At 39.9% G+C, this 18,974-nt stretch overlaps 1 protein-coding gene across 1 annotated transcript; it reads left to right on the forward strand.

Moving 5' to 3' along the window:
* Positions 1-176: 176 nt before the first annotated feature.
* Positions 177-18,239, forward strand: LOC129266338 (zinc finger protein 184-like). Its single transcript, XM_054904182.2, has 5 exons — positions 177-752; positions 5,071-5,266; positions 6,729-7,157; positions 9,360-9,887; positions 14,905-18,239. The coding sequence occupies exons 1-5, from the start codon at positions 670-672 to the stop codon at positions 17,038-17,040; spliced, it is 3,372 nt and encodes a 1,123-aa protein (XP_054760157.2). The 5' UTR covers positions 177-669; the 3' UTR covers positions 17,041-18,239.
* Positions 18,240-18,974: the final 735 nt, after the last annotated feature.

Here is an 18,974-nt window from a genome sequence, read left to right on the forward strand (position 1 = left end):
GTACGTAGGCCTTTTTGTGCTTTCGCCATATAGGCCATAGAGATGTATACTAATTATATCTCTATGATATAGGCACAGTACAGGCGCACCACTGAACTCTTCCACTAACAAAGCACTGAAGGCATGCCATAGAGTTGGATAGTGCATGCGCAGAGCTATATGGATATGCACACGCCACTCCAAGCTTGCAAAATGATGCGCGCGCAGCATTTAGTGTGTCTTCTATACGATTCGTCCACCGATCAACTCATTGTGTATGTACAATCGTCCATTACTGCAATAACAGTAAATTCGTCGCATTTTAAATAAATCCAACCCGAATGGAAATACTTTATGAGCAAAACATATGCATATAAAAAATCTTGAATTCTTACAATTGGATTATAACAGCCTTGGTCTGAAAAGTGGCTTTTGAACTCCATCCTGAGAACTTCTGCATCGCTGCAATGTGGAGCCTGTCTGTACATCGCGAAAAGAAAATTGGCCGACTTTGATAAGGTGGAGATGTACCGCGCTAATATGGTCATATGGCGTTAGCTATCCAGAATTCTATGTACGCGATGTATCACATCCGCCATCTTGCTCTGCGTGGACAATTAACTGTGAGAGTGGTTTTGAATGTGAGATCATTTGCTTGGACTTGGTCAGTTTGATGAAATTTTCGAAAACATGCCGTCTTGTGCTCATATCTACTGCCGGAATTCAACGACGAATTTCAAGACAAAAGATGGGCGAATGTTTTCTTTCCATGAGTGAGTATTTCCAAATGCCAAACTTGTCTCACTAAAACTTTAAAAGTATGATGGGGTGTCCAAACTTCGCGGACTTTTCAAAAATATTCATCAGGCTTAAATTTGTTCACAAAATATTCATAATTTATACAAAACCAATTCAAGAAATAGTTACCACATTGACGGCAAGATCCTAAACTATAAAATCGTGGACGAAAATGTAAAGTAGGTCAAGGGATTTCGCCGGTATCGCGATCTCAAAATTCTATTCCGATTGGCGAATGCGCGCTATGCTAGAAAACCGTTCTGAAAAAGTGTGACCTAACTTCGCGGACCAAAGTTTTGTGGAGATTTAAACAAAAACTCAAGCTCAAAAAGTGACATATTTATATCAGATTGACGGCAAAATGCTATAGAATCGGTTAGTACCACATTTAACTCACATTTTTGATGATTTCTGCTTGCAAAATGGTGATATCGTAATGCTTGTTGAGAATATCAGATTTCTTCAAAACGGGCGCTAACGGTGACAAATTTGCCGATCTTTTGTCAATATTTTCATGAATACTGAACTCATCTGAAAGAAACTTACACCAAAGGGTAATTTTAGGTTGCTTTTCATGTTGATGATGTCAGATTTTAAGGATATTGGCTAGTTTTTGAGATAATGACCGTCCGCGAAGTATGGACACGCGCGAAGTTTGGACTCACTGCCATAAAACAAACGTCTTGACTTTTTTGTCTCCGCCTCGCGCTAGCCTGGAGGCGTCTGGAGAGTAAAAATCATGGTACTATACGTACCCTCACTCTCCAGACGCCTCCAGGCTACCTCGCGCCTCGCCGGTGTAACCAACCCAGCCCCAGGGAGCTCCGGCCCACTTCGCGGGCCGGAGCCCAGGAGTCGACCGTGCAAAACGAGGGAGACAATGAATGGCCCGATTCAATGGGGTAGATTGGGGTCTCAATATTACTTAGTAATCTTAATAAAATGTGGAAACAGAAATTATGCACTTGCACGATTTTGGATGACGGTCTATCCGATAACTCTCCAATAATATGGGACTGGGAGACAATCTCCCATATTAATTATTGCCTTGGGCTTGGTCTGGACTAGCCAGGCGGCTTCTAGAGAGTAAAAATCATTTTTTACTAACGTAAGGTCACTCTCATGAAGCCAGGGCTTCCGTCATATACTTTTGTGTGTACCACCAAAAAACCTGAAACTTTCTCCCCCGAGATTTCTACTTTCTTTCTAAATAAAAGATCTAGCCCTAAATCATGTACATGGGATAAAACTTCATTTCCGACATTTCTACGCTCTCGTTGTTATTTTTGAACAAGAATTCATCAAAAAAATGAGAGAAATATTGTGTAAAGACGGAAGAGACTTGCCCGATGTTTACGCCGTGTTTGGCATGTATGGAAATAACCCAGAGAGCTCCGGCCCGCGTAGCGGGCCGGAGCCCAGACGCTCAGTGTGCAATCGGGCATTCAGACGAGAGTTCCGTGAAGTTTGGTCTAAATCATTTTCATAATAAATAATTAAAACAGAAATTAAGCACTTACCACGATTGTATGGATGATAGTCTAACGAGTGGCAGTTTCCTGACATCGAGGCACAGACTGGAACCTCAAAAAACGATAAGTTCTGTCGCGGTGGCTCTCCTTCTTTCAGAATTCATAGCAAAATGGCCGTTCGAGAGGGTGTAGGGCGCATGCGCGAATTTGACAAAGTCTATATGCGCTAGTGCTATACTAGCCTCGGTCTCGATCGGCCATTTTGTGTTGAATTCTGAAAGAGGAGAGCTACCGCGACAGAACTTATCGTTTTTTGAGGTTCCAGTCTGTGCCTCGATGTCAGGAAACTGCCACTCGTTAGACTATCATCCATACAATCGTGGTAAGTGCTTAATTTCTGTTTTAATTATTTATTATGAAAATGATTTAGACCAAACTTCACGGAACTCTCGTCTGAATGCCCGATTGCACACTGAGCGTCTGGGCTCCGGCCCGCTACGCGGGCCGGAGCTCTCTGGGTTAGTATGGAAAGAGAAAATTCACTGATGAGTGATGCTGACTAAGTTAGACAGGCCTTACCTCTGAGTCTGACACAGTGACAGGCAGGGTGACCAGATTTCACAAAATGAAATACGGGACAATCGACAAAAAAAATCAACAAAGAAGGCTAGACCTACAGGCTACACTGTACTCTGTTGTGTTAGACTTGTAAAAAAATTACAAGAATTGGAAGGGAGGGTGAACGAAAGAATGAAGGAGAGAAAGAAAAGAGATGAATTAAGAAGAAATAAAGAAAAAAAATGAAGGAAAAAATAATTTACAATAAAAGAAGGATGAAAGAAAGAATAAATGAGAGAAAAAAGGTTTCCATCATTCTGTGAAATGAATATAGAAAGAAAGGAAGGGAAGATGAATAAATGTGTGAAAGATAAAATAAAGGAGAGAAAGAAAGTACTTAAGAAAAAATGAGTAGGAAAGAAAAAGGTTTCCTTCATTCTTCGAAAGAAAGAAAAACAAAGAAAGAAGAAGGAAGGGAAAGAAAGAATAAGGAAAAAGAATTAGAAGAGAAAAATAAAGAATGAAAGAAAGGGGGGAAAGAATAAAGGGAGGAGAGAATGGGAAAAAAGGAAAATAATGGAAGGAGAGAAAGAACGAAAAGAAAAGGGAGAAGGAAACAAAGAAAAGTTCAAGGAAAGAAAGAATGAAGGAAATTAGATAGAGAAGGAAAGTAAGAGAAAGACAAATGAAAAAAAGAGAGAGAGAAAGGTTCAGGAAAACAATAGGAAATAAAGATAGATGGAACATGAAAGGGCAATCAGGACGGATAGAAGGATGAATTAAGAAAGAAGAATAGAAAAAAAGAGGAAAAAATTCAAACTTCAAGCAAACAAAAATAATCCAATCATCTAACAAAAATCATATGATATTTGGTGTTTTTGTTTAAGTATTTTTAGAATAAAAAAAATGAAATATTTTAGAAATTAATAAAATTTCAAAGTGAAACATTGTCAAACTTAAAAATTAGATTAAAAATTGCGGCATCATACACAACAAAACGAAAGCTGAAACAACGAGATAGATCTAGTCCAAAAAACTCAAATAACTTTTTCCTCTGATTACATCTCCAAATCAGTAATCTGAGAATCCATAATATAATTATAAAAAATTTCCTGCCGATTTTGTGATTATTGACCATACTACATGTAAGATTCTATAACATGTAATGTTATTCAGCATTTCACTCATGTTCACTCATTTTCCATGTTCTATCAGTGATTTAAAGCCCGCACGTAATTGTCTTTGCACGTTATGAATTCACCGCCGATTCAAAAAAACATTGCTTCCGCAATACGTCGCCAGCGGGCGCTGCGGCGATACTTGCGGAAGCGATGTTTTCAAATTGGCGAAAAATTATAACATGCAAAGTCGAAGATAATGACATGTAGGTAAGGGCTTTAAATCACCGATTTTGAGATTGATACTAGTGATAGAAGCTTGGACCAGAGTGAAATGCTGGATTAGGGTCTACATGTTATAGATTCTTGGTAAGGTCATGTTTTTGCATCAATACGTTTTAGTCAACCAAAAATCACACCTTTTGTGCATCGAAGTGGCAATTTCTATTGATAATCCCTGAAGGTTGCAGTGCACAAAGTAGGAGAAAGACATGTTTTGTATTTTAAACATGAATGTTATAATCCAACATTTTTAATAGTGGGAAGAGTGTTTGCGACAGCCACCCAAAATTGAAAATCAAAATATGGAGAAGGTTCAAAATAATATATCTAGCCCTAATAATATGATGGGAGAGTGGAAATACATGGCTTTATTCCGTCAAATTTTCGAGCAGAATCGTGTGTGCGTGTATTTGTCCATAGACATCGGTTTATTTATTGAGTAAAGGGTCTGAAAACCTAGAGGCTAGACTAGTCGAAGTATCAGCTTATGATCGCTAGAAAACTCCATCGGAGATCAGCTCTTCTCGCTAGCATAGCAGGAAGAATCTTGACAGCAATTACGACATCATGAGTTCGAGTCCCAGCTAAGGTAAAAGAAAGTTTAACACAAAAAAAAATAAACGATGGAGAAACAGGAAGTTAATGAACCAGAAGTCTCAACAGATTTTGTTACTTTTGGTTGGCTGTCGCTAGAGGAATTCTTTCCGATTAATTAGCTGAGTAGAAATGTATTGTGACTAAAGTTACAGGTGTATTGTCATGAAATTGGTGTCATTTAAAAGCTTATAATAAGCTTTCTCGGGGTTAAAAGTATAAATAATAGATTTTATTTTGAAAATTATTATTGAATTGCGATCTTGCAGGTTTCCAGCTGATGCTGCAACTCGACAATTATGGCTTGAGTACCTTCAGCGAGATGGATTCGTGCCCACCTCAAGGTCAGTAATCTGTTCCGAGCACTTCAAAAAGGTCTGCTTTCAACCTAAATCTGGCACCCATCCCCCCCAGTTACGTTATGGTGCTGTACCAACGCTGTTTTCTAGACAGTGGAACACCAAGGTGGGTTCATGATAATGATATTTTGTTTTTATGATTAATGCTATTCTAGCTAAATTCAGGGTATTTGGAATATGAAATATGGCCCGGGGTAGTCTGCTGTGCAAACCCTTTGAACACTCGAGTTAAGGGTCTGAATGTGCAGCCTATAATGCGTTGTCTACTGAAGGCCCTCTCGCTTAATTGAAACAGCAAGTTTTGTATATGTGCTAGTCATTGCGTGAAAACCCACTTGTGGATCAAAGTTTCAATCAGGGTCTGTGCCCTGTGCCTGCAGACAGGTAGTCTGCAGGCATAGACCCTGATTGAAACTTTGATCAACAAGTGGGTCTCCACGCAAAGAATAGCACATACAAAATTTGCTGTTTCAATAAGCCAGTTCACGGTTAGCTCATGATCAACTTTTCTCAAATGACCTTTGTGATTTTTCATTAGGATAAGCACTATCATTTTCAAATGTAGATGTTGCGTAAGCTTTACCGGTAGAGTATTCAAATTCTAAGAACAAAAGGCATTGCATAGACCAGGTGACTATAAAAGTACATCAGGGATAAAGTTTGGAAATCTGTTTTATTGTCTGCCTTTGGCACATTTGACTATTGTTTAGGCTACTGTCAAATACCAGTGATTATGAAGGCTCTATTTATTACTCTTCAGCTTGGATGTGATAAATATTTTGAAAGGAATACATGAATAATCATCAAATCACAAATGCCTATGTCAGTGAATTTGAAAGCCACCTTCATGGTTGTCTCCAATGACCTTTTTCTGCTCGTGCGCAGTTTACAACCGTGAACAGGCTTATTCTACACAAGGCATGAGTAGGCTGCAATTCAGACCCTTAACTTGAGTGAAGGGTTTGCACAGCAGACTGGGGGGGGGGGGTGAGTTGGGAGGGGCTGGTAGGCCATTCCATTCTTGAATAAATGATTTTTTTTTTTTAGCACAAAAAGAAATTTAATTCTGTATCTTAAAATGATTATGTGCTTTTAACAAAAAGCTACTCTCATATTAAAAAATGGGATTTTATGAGAAAACGGCTTGCCATATACATAGCATACATGTGCTTTTAAAAGTGTCCAAGGGTAACAGCTTCTTTGGAGATATGATTTCATTTCCAACCATGGCATTATTTCCTTCAGCAAGAAATTGATCCACATTGTGCTGCACTCGACCCAGGTAAGGTAAATTGATACCCAGCAGGATTAATTCCTTGAATGCACCCAGCGCCTTTCATAGCTGTAGCTGGGGTAATATCCTCGGAATAGTTTTAAATACTAGATAGATAGCGCATAATGAATGCTGTGTTTATTAATATGATAATTAGTGCCTCATAAATCCTATATTTGTTGTAGTAGTTGTACAGAACTTACAGAATTCACATTGTTTTTTATAAATTTTAAGATTAGTATTTCATTTTCATTTATTTATGTGTACCAGTCTTTGTTTTTATTAATGAATGAAGGTCGTGGGGAAAGAAGAGGAAGATGACAAATCAAGCGATGGGGAGCGTGAGAGCTGGAGCAGGTGGCACAGCTTGAAAGACAAGAATGGCTCAACGACAGCAGATGGACAGACTGATGCATCCAAAGGACTTCAAGAAATGCAGGAACTCATGGATGAAGATGAGGACGATGACGGAGACTTGAGCGACGAAATAGAGGTGGTTGAGGACGATGACAAAGATTCAAACGACGAAAGAGAGGAGATGGAGAATGACGAAAGAGAGAAGGTGGAAGATTCGAGGAAGGAGGCTTTGGAGGACAGGACTAGAGTAGCATCACGATCTTCAGGAGTAGTGCAGCCAGATGTGCCAGCAAAGAATGGTACGACGCAGAGTGCTCTAGACGTCATTCGTAGAAGTGATAAGATCACTCTTGATACAGTTACTATGGTAAGTGAATTTCATCTCTGATGTGACAGTCACACTAACGAAACTGAATCCAAACCAACCAATAGTATGTCATTGGAAATAACATTGGTATATTTGGTCAGTCTTGAGTCGGTTCTAATGGTGTGATTGTGTCATTACTTGTCCAAGTCCAACCTAATATACCTGGCAAGGCGCGACAAAACCGCTTGCCCGGGGCAAGTGAAAATGACGTGCGGGTAAGCATTTCTCAAAGTCAATTGCCCGATCGGGCAAGTGGTTGTTTTGAAAATGAAAACGATATTACAGTAAATTTTAATAATTTTTCGATAAATTGCTATTATCGGCCAATTATCTCTCATATAAAATGTCATACCAGTCAAAAAACAGTGGAAACATGTCAAATCAGCGCCAATTTACCGAAAATTTATCGCCAACGGTCCCGTTCGATGGGGGCTGCCATCTTACTTTCTAAACTATACTGTGCGCATGCGCTACTAATCGACAAAGGAGCTAGCTGGGGAAACCCCTCTCTCGCACTCTTAGCGCATGCTCTAATACATCGGCGATGCAGTACATGTACGTATGTACACGAGCGATCGCAAGCCAGCCGACTCTCGAGCTAGATCGCGCTGAATGCATGCAAGCTTCGGACTGACTCGGCCAGGACTCGGCTACAACTTCAAACCAAATAAACAATGAGTCGTCAGACTAAAATAGGCGACTTTTGTCGTCAAGATTGGCGACCAGAACAACTTGAACAAGAGTCAAGAAAAAGAAATGCCGAGACCAGTGCCAGTAAATCAAGTTCAACCAGGAGAGAAAAGAATATTTAAGAGCAAAAGAATTTTTGAAAAAAAATCGGGCAAGCAGCTTTTTCTATCTGGCAAGCCAATTATTTTATCACTTGCCCGACAGGGCAAGTGATGAAAAAAAAATTTGTAGAGGCCTGCCTGGAGTTAAATTATACAAATGTTTAAGAGAGTTTGAGGGGAACCTATCGTACTCAAAGTGCCATGAATAGTGAACAAATATGTATGGCCGGCAGAGGAGGTGGTTGGAACTATGGTTCCCGAAGTGACGTTGGAATTGGACTATTTTCCTGAGGGGCACAGCCCCAAAGGAAAATGGCCGCATTCGCGACCGATTGAACGCCGTATTTGATTTATATCCGTCATCGTATTTAGATGCATCAGAAAGGAATGTATTATAGCTGAATGAATGGCAATCTTTGAGAGAGAATTTTTATTAGCTTCGGTGAGGCCCTGGCCTGGCTTGATCGCGCATCGTACGTGTGCATGAGTTTGGGTAAAGCCCCTCCCACACGTAAATAGTTTTTGAACTATTTACGTCTGACATCACGGCTCGGGTACCATTCCCAGGTTGTCACATCAGATGCTGGGATTCATGGCATTTTTGCCAATTTTGTGACATTGGTGGGAACTACCTTTGGTCACATGACAAGGTTTAGACCAATCATCTGTTTAGATTATTATTATGACGGATATGATATGAAATATACGTGGCTTTGAGGAAGTAGAGCAGGAATTATTTGTCGAGGTTGGACTGGCAATAACTATTATTTCCTCAAGTAATTTTGCCAGTACATCAAAGGATGAATAACTCCCTCAATTTTTCGAAATAAAGACCTGGTATATTGACAGATCTTGATAATCTAGTCCTCATAGGTCATTCCTAATCTGAACCAATACATAGATAACGTGTTGCGCTTGCAGAACCCATTGCGATGACTGACCTACTTTTCCTGAAGCCACGCACTCAGCGGAACCAGATTATTGCCTGCGCCGTCACGTGACTTGCCCAGTAGAGACACCTCCCTGACCGGCGCGTCAGAGACTGCACGATCTGTGATGTCAGTAATGGAATAGTGCACTATTATTTGATGTCACAGAATATTTAGCAAATTTTTTTCATGAGGCGTTTTTGTTACAAGAGCATAGCTAGAATATGTTTGATCTTGTGAACCAAACATTATACTACTGTATGTGCAGGTTTTACTTCATTTAGGATATAATTGCATATTGAGGGCACTCATAGAAAGTATTTAGGAAGCTAATTGGCCCCTCTCAGTTTAGAAAGAAAAAAAAATGGTTTTTATCCAACAGGGATTAAAAATTTTACATTTAATAATCAGTTGTTAATTTTAGATTTGGTAGCATGAATATCAATCTCCTTGCCTTTTTACTGTTCCTTTTGTATTTGCAGGATGCATCATTGTCAGCCGTGAAAGTCGGTAACCAGAAGATGATATCTCTGACCTTCCAGGACGTCCTGAACTCTCTTATTACGCCCCAAGAAAGTGATTCCTCTGCAGGGCACAAAGAATCTTCAGGAAGCACTCCTACCTCTAGTAAGGTCGCAGGTCACCAGAACACAGATAATCAGGACGTCAGCAGTCAATCAAAAGGCTGGACGGCTGTCGAAGGAAAGGCAACGCAGCAATCGCTCATCACTCCAGAGTTGTTGAAATCACTGAAAAAAAGGGGAAGGGAGAGGACCAAGGGTAAAGACAAAAAGGGGAAAGGAACCAAGACAGGCCGAAAGGGCAAAATGGTCATCTCCATTTACAGAAAGAATTCCATGGTACGGGTCATCTCTTCCAAGGATCTACCTTACCTGTGTGGCAATTGTGGGTCGGCCTTCACCCACGCGAGCGTGCTGAAAGAACATGTCGAATCGAAACACAACTACTATGAGCCCCTGGAGATAAATACAAGTGAAATCGTGTCAGAGGTGATTATTTTTTATACATTCAAATGAGTCCCGATGCAACGGGAAAAAATAGTAGAAATTATACATGTTTTCTCCAAAAGGCATGGAACAATTTTATTTATTTGAAATGCAGTTTGAATGCAGCATGAGTTGCAAGAAATATGTCTTTATTCTAGCTAAATTTTTGCTCTGCTCCATGTCAAGATCAAAGTCCAGTAGACTACTATGCTTACTCAGCCCGGGAACTGTTAACAGTATGAAAAGTGCAAGATGAAATATATGGCCCAATGAAACTTTTGATTTCTAATAAAAAAAAAAATATATTTCTATAAAGGAAGATACAACGTAAACAAAATTTGAACATTTTAGGCCTTCCATAATTTTGGCACAGATTGAGACTAGGACACCGTTCTCATTACGCTTTCTAAAACTAGTTTACTGGAAACCGATGCAGGAAACCAGTTTGGAAGATCGCTTTGCTAGTGTTCCCACTTGATCACACAAAAGTGGTTTTCAAGATCACTTCACATAAAGCGATCTTGTTGCTATGAAAACACTCTCAGTAGGGTGACACGCTTCGCGCAAAATTAGAAACCGCAGCGTAGGCAGTCTACACCTGTCGTGTGGAGTAGCTGGCTCAAAATGTGCGAAGATCCCTTCCCGAAGAATGGTTGTTACCTCACGCTAAAACCAGTTTTACGAGGCAAAGTATTCTTGAAAATTACATCGCGAGGTGGTTTTATGAACCGGTTTGGAAGATCTCTTCGACCTTTCTCATTACACGTTAAACTAGTTTTAGGTAGGTAGTCAGAACGGTGACCATGGCCCAAGTTAAACCAAACATCAGACTATTGGCCTAAGAGTATAGATCAGAATTTGGCACTTTGCCAGCAGATGGTATTAGGATAGGACCATTTCCCATACCTGTTGGTTTGACAGTCAAGTAACAAATTTATCAGTTATAATCAGGGTACTAATGGATAATTCGTTTTTCATTCCCGATTTTCGTAGAGCAAAAACGGAAGTCAACCTCATGGATTGGTCTGTGAAAACACAAAAACGAAATCACAACGAGAAAAACCCCGTTGTGATTTCATTTTTGGAGATCAAAAACAGAAGAATGAAATCAGGAATACTTTTGGTCCTCTCTGATACCTCATTCTATACCTGTGTTTGTTATATATCAAAAACAAAATCAGAACACGCTTTCTACCCCCTGATTCTGTTTGGAAAAACGCAGACAGCGAAAACGAAATTGGGTACCGCTTTCCACTTCCTGCTCTGTGATTTTGTCTTTCGCACAGCCAACAGCCACACCGGCAGGAAGTAGTCTGCTATGCAGACTCTGAACTCGACTCGGGCAATCAGATAAACACTAGCTTGACCGCGTATCCAAACTTATGGAACCTGTCTTAGGCAACAAGATAGACACTAGCTTGACCCGGTGCATGCACATTTAGGGGGCTCAAATTAACAAAATTAAAGGGAATAAAGGGATATTTATCGCATTTTTAAAATTAAAATAAAGTATATCGAAATACGTTATACACACGATGCAACAAAAATTCACGTTAACATGGCTTTTTCCAGCGTTTTCGGACCTTCACAGACAGTGGCGTAGCTAGGGTTTTTTCCCGGGGGGGGGGGGGGGGGCAAGGGGAAATAAAAGAAAATGAAGGAGGCAGCGAAATTAGATGAATAAAATATTTTTTAAAATACATGGATACTTGCTATGATGTAAAAATCTATCACATAATTATAATTTTATTTCAAAATGCCATTTTTCTTCTGGCTCGCTTCGCTCGCTGGCGACTTATTTTTAATACAAATTTTCCCACATATGCTATGGTGTGCCCCCTCAAAATATTTAGATGATTACGGTACACAACTGCATTGATTGATTGATTGATTGATTGATTGATCGACTAAATTTCCAAAACGACTATCACATAATTATAATTTGATTTCAAAATCATTTTAAAAGACAGGGAAATAAATTAAAGATTTAAAAAAAGGCAAACAAAAGCGAGTGAAGGTAGAATGGAATGAGGCAAAATCTAAATTGGAAAAAAAAAAACAAGATATTACTACCGGGCTGATGAGGATTGAAGATAACGAGCGGGAAAAAGATGGATGGTATATAGCATAATTTCGTATGAAAGTCTATTATAAAGTTGCTCAATATTCAAAGCTACCGGGGGCTCTGTCCAAGAGTCAAGACCCCGTGCAGTGGAGGCTCTTAACCTCTAACTTTTAAAGGGCTCTATAACGGCCCCCTATATGGACCCTTCCTGCATTAACCTTTGCGTTGAAGCACTGGCGTACGGGGGCGGGGATAGGTTCCACAGCCAAGGGGAAATAAAAGAATATGAAGGAGGCAGCGAAATGAGATGAATGAAATAAAAAAATATAAGACATGATATTTGCTATGATGTAAAAATCTATCACACAATTGAATTTTATTTCAAAGGGCCATTTTTCTGGCTTCTGGCTCGTTTCGCTCGCTGGCGACTTTTTAAAAAATTTCTTACATTTGCTATGGTAGGCCCCCTCAAAATATTTGGATGATTACGGTACACAACTGCAGCACTGAATTTATGTGTAGTGTGAAAGCTGTATAAATATACACGCAATTTGATAAAAATTCAAGTGGCCATCTGTAAGGTTTAAAATGGCTTTAATATCAAGAGGTTCCGGGGCTCCACCCCGGACCCCACTCATAAAGCATTGTTGTATGAGTTTGGACCATGGCCCCCAGAAGTTCTACAACCAAACAAAAAAAGAGGAAAGAAAGAAAAGCAAAGGAAAAGTGTTTAATATTTTTCTGAATATCACGTCAAAATCTATCTTCATGTTAGATTCTCATGAAAAGGTATTTTTTCTATCTCGCTCGCTTCGCTCGCTCCGGACTTATATTAAGCTACTTCTTGCCATAAGCGCCATACTGGGCACTCTCGAGCATTAGGGCTTCGCCCTGATGGGCACAATCATAACAAAAATCCTTTTCACCGTGGCGTACAAAAGATATTATATTATCTTTTAACACTACGTCAAAATCTATCACAAAATTGGATTTTTGCCATTAAAATGTCAAATTTTTTGCTCGATCGCTCCGCTCTCTCGCATAAATATGTTTTTGTCCAATACTCCATAATATCGCCCCCTCAAAATTTTTGCCTTTTGACTCCATTGCCTGCTTTATGATGTGACCGGGAAATTCTCGGTTCTTGCCCCCCCCCCCCCCCAGCCACCGACCCCTGTTACGCCACTGCATGCAACGGGTCAAGCTAGTGTTTATCTGGTTGCCCGAGTCGAGTTCTAGAAATGAGGATACGTGGTTACCCCGGCTAGGCCGTCAGGATATCTCTGGGGGCCCCAATAAAAATACTTTTTTTTAAATTGAAAAATGCTTGAAATAGCCCAATATTCATTTAATTTTGTTAATTTGAGCCCTCTAAAGGTGCATGCACCGGGTCAAGCTAGTGTCTATCTTGTTGCCTAAGACAGGTTCCATAAGTTTGGATACGCGGTTTCCCCGGCTAGGCCGTCGGGATATCCCTGGGGCCCCTTGAAAAATTACTTTATTTTAATTTTAAAAATGCGATAAATAGCCCTTTATTCCCTTTAATTTTGTTAATTTGAGCCCCCTAAATGTGCATGCGCCGGGTCAAGCTAGTGTTTATCTGATTGCCCTAGTCGAGTTCAGAGTCTGCATAGCAGACTACTTCCTGCCGGTGTGGCTGTTGGCTGTGCGAAAGACAAAATCACAGAGCAGGAAGTGGAAAGCGGTACCCGATTTCGTTTTCGCTGTCTGCGTTTTTCCAAACAGAATCAGGGGGTAGAAAGCGTGTTCTGATTTTGTTTTTGTTATATAACAAACACAGGTATAGAATGAGGTATCAGAGAGGACCAAAAGTATTCCTGATTTCATTCTTCTGTTTTTGATCTCCAAAAATGAAATCACAACGGGGTTTTTCTCGTTGTGATTTCGTTTTTGTGTTTTTACAGACCAATCCATGAGGTTGACTTCCGTTTTTGCTCTACGAAAATCGGGAATGAAAAACGAATTATCCATTAGTACCCTGATTAGTTATATACATTTGCATTGAATTGACATGTTTAAAGTTTCGAAAACTCAAAAGCATTTTATAATGAGTATTTTCACCGTAAAGAGGAAGTATTACTAACTAATCACATAAATACCTTTCCTTTTCCAAATAGTGCATGAGGTTTGCAGAAATCAGCCCTCAAAAATGATATATTTTCAGTCCATATTTCCATCTTCTTCAGTCCTCCGTCGAGCTCCCATGTGAGTGACGTCACACCAAGAGCACAGCTGACAGCAGCTAATACTTGTGTCATTCACTTTGCTAATATTTTTGTGTCTATTTCAAACTGTGTCTGTATGATGGGATGTCCAAATCTTTGACATCTAAAAATGTTCATCAGGCTAACATTCATTCACAAATATATAAGATATAATACTTACCAAACCAAAGTGACAGCAAGACCGTAAACTAAAAATTTAACGAGTAGATCAAGACAAGGTTAAGAAGTAATTACGATCGTACAGTACATGTGATTAAAAACCGTTAAAAAAGTATGATCTCACTTTGTGGAAAACAGTTTTAAAAAAACAAAAGGTCAAGCTCAGAAGACTGCTAGAATTGGTCAGTAAATCCAGAAACCAGAAATCGAATATCTAATTTACATGGAAAAATCGTAAAAATCTAAGGGGAAAAACAAAAGGGCAATTGAAATGCACGCATACAGTGTTTCGATTGCTAATTGTGAGACGGTATCATTGAGGCTGTCTGATCATGTATATGTCTGTGTTTTCAGCAAGCTGAGAAGGGCCTCTTATTGCATTTTTCACTTTTCTATGACATCTATAAAGACTTAAGTGACATATTTGTGAATTACAAGACAAGACCTTTCCATACATATATAACTTGTCTATAATTATCACTTATGAATTTTAAAGTTTGTGCATTAATTATTGGACTAACAATATCCTTTTCTCTATCTTTCATGAAAGGTTGTCACTCATCGAGAGTTTCTGAAGGAAAACCTCAAAACAAAAGACCAGGTCAAAGAACTTCAAAAGATGTATCCCAAACCAGAATCTAGTGCTGTGAGCAAAGGGAGTGAACCTAGATGGTTTGAGAAGGTTGAACAATCAAACTCCCCTATTCCCGTGGCTGAGTCGGAGGTTGATGACCCGATTGGTGATGATGCTAGCGATCTTGGTGACGACCAGGATGTCGGTGGAGATTCACCTCGGGAGATTCCAGGTACGAAGAAGCGTAAACGAAAGAAACCCTACAAGAAAAGGCACAAAGAAAGATGTCATAGGTGTCCAGTGGTCTTTACTACTCTGGCCCAACGTAAGCAGCATTTGACTGAGGTGCATAGTGAATTCCAAACCCGGGAAGATGCAAACAATATGTGGAAGAGTAAAACCGGTATGTCGGCTGACGAAATATTCAAGTGCTTATACTGTGACACCTACTTCATTAGCGCCGAGGATGCAGAAGGGCACCTGAATAAGCATTGTGGTTTAGATGGGACCAAATGTGAGACCTGTAAGGAAGGAATTAAGTTGTGGCATGAAGGAAGAAATATGGAGCTAGAGCAGCTGCATAGAAGATATGAAGGCCTAAGAGAACAGGATAAGGATAAAGATGAAGCTTTGAAGGAGACTGAAGGTGCAGAACAGAAAGATGATGAAGGAGCCTCTGTGAACAGCAAGGGAGAGGTAAATGCTGAAGACCTCATCAGACAGTCTTTGGAACGGGTCAAGAGAATTTCAAACAAGCACTACGTCATTGCCAAATGCTTTGACTGTAATGAAGAGTTCTTCCTACGCAACCATCTGCAGAATCATTACAGAATGCATGAGAAGTTCACCTGCAAAGAATGTGGGGAGGAATGCAAAACGATGACAGACTACCAGAATCACCTTGAGGTGGTACATAAAGTTGGTCTATGCCCTTGTCTGTACTGCCCAAAGAAATTCCCCAACATGGGAAAACTGAATTATCATATGCTAGGTCACCTTGGTATGTTTAGGTGCATTTTGTGTGGAATAACCCTGATGTCTAAACAGTCCCTTGAAAAGCATATCCAAGCAGCGGTAAATGACCCAGACCACATACGCCAAAAGGTTAATGAGGACCAAGTCACATACTCCTCCTCTAATCCCTTCATTGTACGAAGCGAGGAAGGAGCATATGTTCAACAGAGAACCTATCGTCGTCGCCTACCCGTAGCGAGAAGCATTCCCTGTAAGTTCTGTGATCGACAATTCGGCTACATCCATGGTCTACGTAGGCATATGCGATCATCTCACCCGAAGGAGGAGGTGCCTATGCCGGACGGGCCAGGCTTCTGCTGTGAGCAATGCGGTTTAGTCCTAGCAACAAAACAATCCTTTAGGTTGCACCTTCAGACACATAACAAGAGCACCCATCCTTGTCCTAAACCTGGCTGTAAAGCGGTGTACTCAAACAAATACTCCTTGAGATACCATTTGAAGTTACACAATAATACCACCAACCCCATTGGACGCAGGTTCAGGTGTGAAATCTGTAGCGGATCATTTAAAACGCAGCAATACCTTGACATGCATATGAGGACTCATAGCGGGTTGAAGCCGCACACTTGTAGATTTTGTCAGAAGAGCTTCCGCAACGTCACTCACATGGTGTACCATGAAAAGCGCATGCACACAGGTCAGCTGGATCATGTATGTGAGGTCTGCAGTAAAGGCTTTGCTGACCCTTCAACCCTGAAGGTTCACTTGAAGATCCATTCCGCTGATAGGCCATTCGTATGCAAGTACTGCTCAAAGACCTTCCAAACAGAGCTCTACCTCCGCGCCCACGTACGAGTCCACACCAAACCCTTCAAGTGTTCCCAGTGTGGTGAGGGCTTCTCCCAGCAAGGCGCCAGGAGGAATCATCTCCTAAAAGTCCATGGTATCAATATGCCGATGAGCAGAAGCAAAGTTAGGCATCCCACTCCAGATGAAGCAGAGCGATCAGATGAGGGCAGTGCTGAGACAGAAGAAGAGATGGAATTAGAGGATATGGATGTGAGCGACACACTTGTCATCACTGCTGATAGTGGAGATAAAGAGATGATTTCTAAGATATTAGCAGGCATGTACTGAAGCAGGTTAAAAGGTCAAGCCACGGTAGCCACCCCCAACAGAATGTCAAGTTGAATAGAGAAAAATGAAACGAGCAATATGAAATATATCAATTTTTACAGATTCAGTGATAGATAGCTCTTTACAAGACAAATGAAAAATATAATAGCAATTAACAATTTCGTAAGGGTTCTAACCTGTTTTTTACTTATTTTCAGGAAATACATATATGATATCATGGGGTTGCTCATTTGCTTATTGCTCATGAAGTGCATCACTTTTTCATGAAAATAAACCAAACTTTAAAATCCTGTGTTTTTGTCACTTCAGGTACAATATCATTTCTATGAAACTGTCTGTCATATGCTTATTTGATTTTTATATAATCATTCAACTCAAGTTTGTGTTGGGGTAGACTTGCGCAAGCCTGAACTCAACAACAAAATTGTAATGAAGCATTTTGTACACCTTGAAATATGGTGAATCCTATTTATATAAAACAATGTTGTTGAGCAGCTAGTCTTTATACACATGTTCAGTTTATAAAGCACACGTTTAAATTGGAAGTGAGGGAGAAAAAAGTTATGGGTTTTTATTAATTGTCCAAGTTCAAATCTGTATTGTATTTCCTTTTCTCTTTTCTTTAATTTGTTCTAATGTGCACTGCAATGAGCAAATCATATTTATAATTATTCTCCATTACTATTATAATAATAGTCAGGTGGCCTTTTTATACAAGATGTTGTGAAAGTGCTTACAGAGTTTCTATTTTATATATTGTTTTTTTTTAGGGGGGGGGGTGAAAAAGTAGCTACCTTTATGTTGCAGGTTACTCGTCTGGGCCCCGTCTTACAAAGAGTTACGATTGATCTGATATGGAAATCCATCAATGTAATGATTTTTTTCTTTAGAATGTCCTTTGTAAGCAAAAAGAAGCACACTGAATTTTCAAGAAAAATGTGAATATACATCGTATCTAGAAAATATTCTAAACAAACCTGTATTTTAGATGTTGACGTTGCTGGCTTTCCAAAGTTGTGGTTGATTTGATCAATTGTAACTCTTTGTAAGACGGGGGCCCAGTTATACCGATGAAACAAACTCCAAACCAAATGATGTCATTGGAAATAACTTAAATCAATTTGTCTTTGGTCTGGAGTCTGTATGGTTGGTGTGATTGATTCTTGCTGCAGTGTCCTCATTCCGGGGGGGGGGGGGGGGGGGGGGGTACTCACGAAATAAGGCATACAGGGATGTGCTGCTGGAATGGGTCGCTTTTTTTTTAAAAGAAATCCTCAAACATGGGGTATGGTTTTATGCTGGAAAATCCCTGAACATGGCCCCAATTTTTAGATACTGGCTTTAATCATGGGTCCATATTCTCCAATTTTGGGTGATAATGGATACCTTTTTAGCCCAAAATGACCCGTAAATTTCTAAGTATCCCCCCCCCCCCCGCCTTATTCACTATCGTATGAAAATTTGCTTGATGAATCTAATTCAATGTAAAAAAAAAATGATTGTTGGCTAAACTGTTGTACCAAATTCCGATATATACCGAACCCTAGATTTGCCAAACCAGGCCAACCAGAATTTGATGACTGGGTGATAATTAAAAAAAAAATGCAACAGGATCGTATGGTCGTCATACTTATTACAGTCACATTAACCCTAAAAGAGCCAGGTTATTTGGACCCCTCTCACAGCCTGGGAGGGGGGAGATTCCTCCCCCCCCCCCCCCCCCCCCCGAGATCTCGTCATTCGAGCGCCGCGAAAATTTGCACATTGGTAGTGTGCGATATAATCTACAAGGTTGTGTATGGTTAAATTTTTTTTAATAAGATTTTTCATTTAATGAATAAATTATGCTAAACTATGCATGAAATAAAACATTTGCTCGAATCAACTATCATATGACCCCAAAACTGCTATTTTTTTTTTTAACAGGCTCTTTG

Source organism: Lytechinus pictus, chromosome 8 (assembly GCF_037042905.1).
Source record: "Lytechinus pictus isolate F3 Inbred chromosome 8, Lp3.0, whole genome shotgun sequence".
Taxonomy (NCBI): domain Eukaryota; kingdom Metazoa; phylum Echinodermata; class Echinoidea; order Temnopleuroida; family Toxopneustidae; genus Lytechinus; species Lytechinus pictus.

Coding starts and splice junctions, on each gene's coding strand:
- LOC129266338 (XM_054904182.2), top strand. CDS start 670: ATGCCGTCTTGTGCTCATATCTACTGCCGGAATTCAACGACGAATTTC. Junction 5,267..6,728: donor CTAGACAGTGGAACACCAAG/GTGGGTTCATGA, acceptor TAATGAATGAAG/GTCGTGGGGAAAGAAGAGGA. Junction 7,158..9,359: donor CTCTTGATACAGTTACTATG/GTAAGTGAATTT, acceptor TTGTATTTGCAG/GATGCATCATTGTCAGCCGT.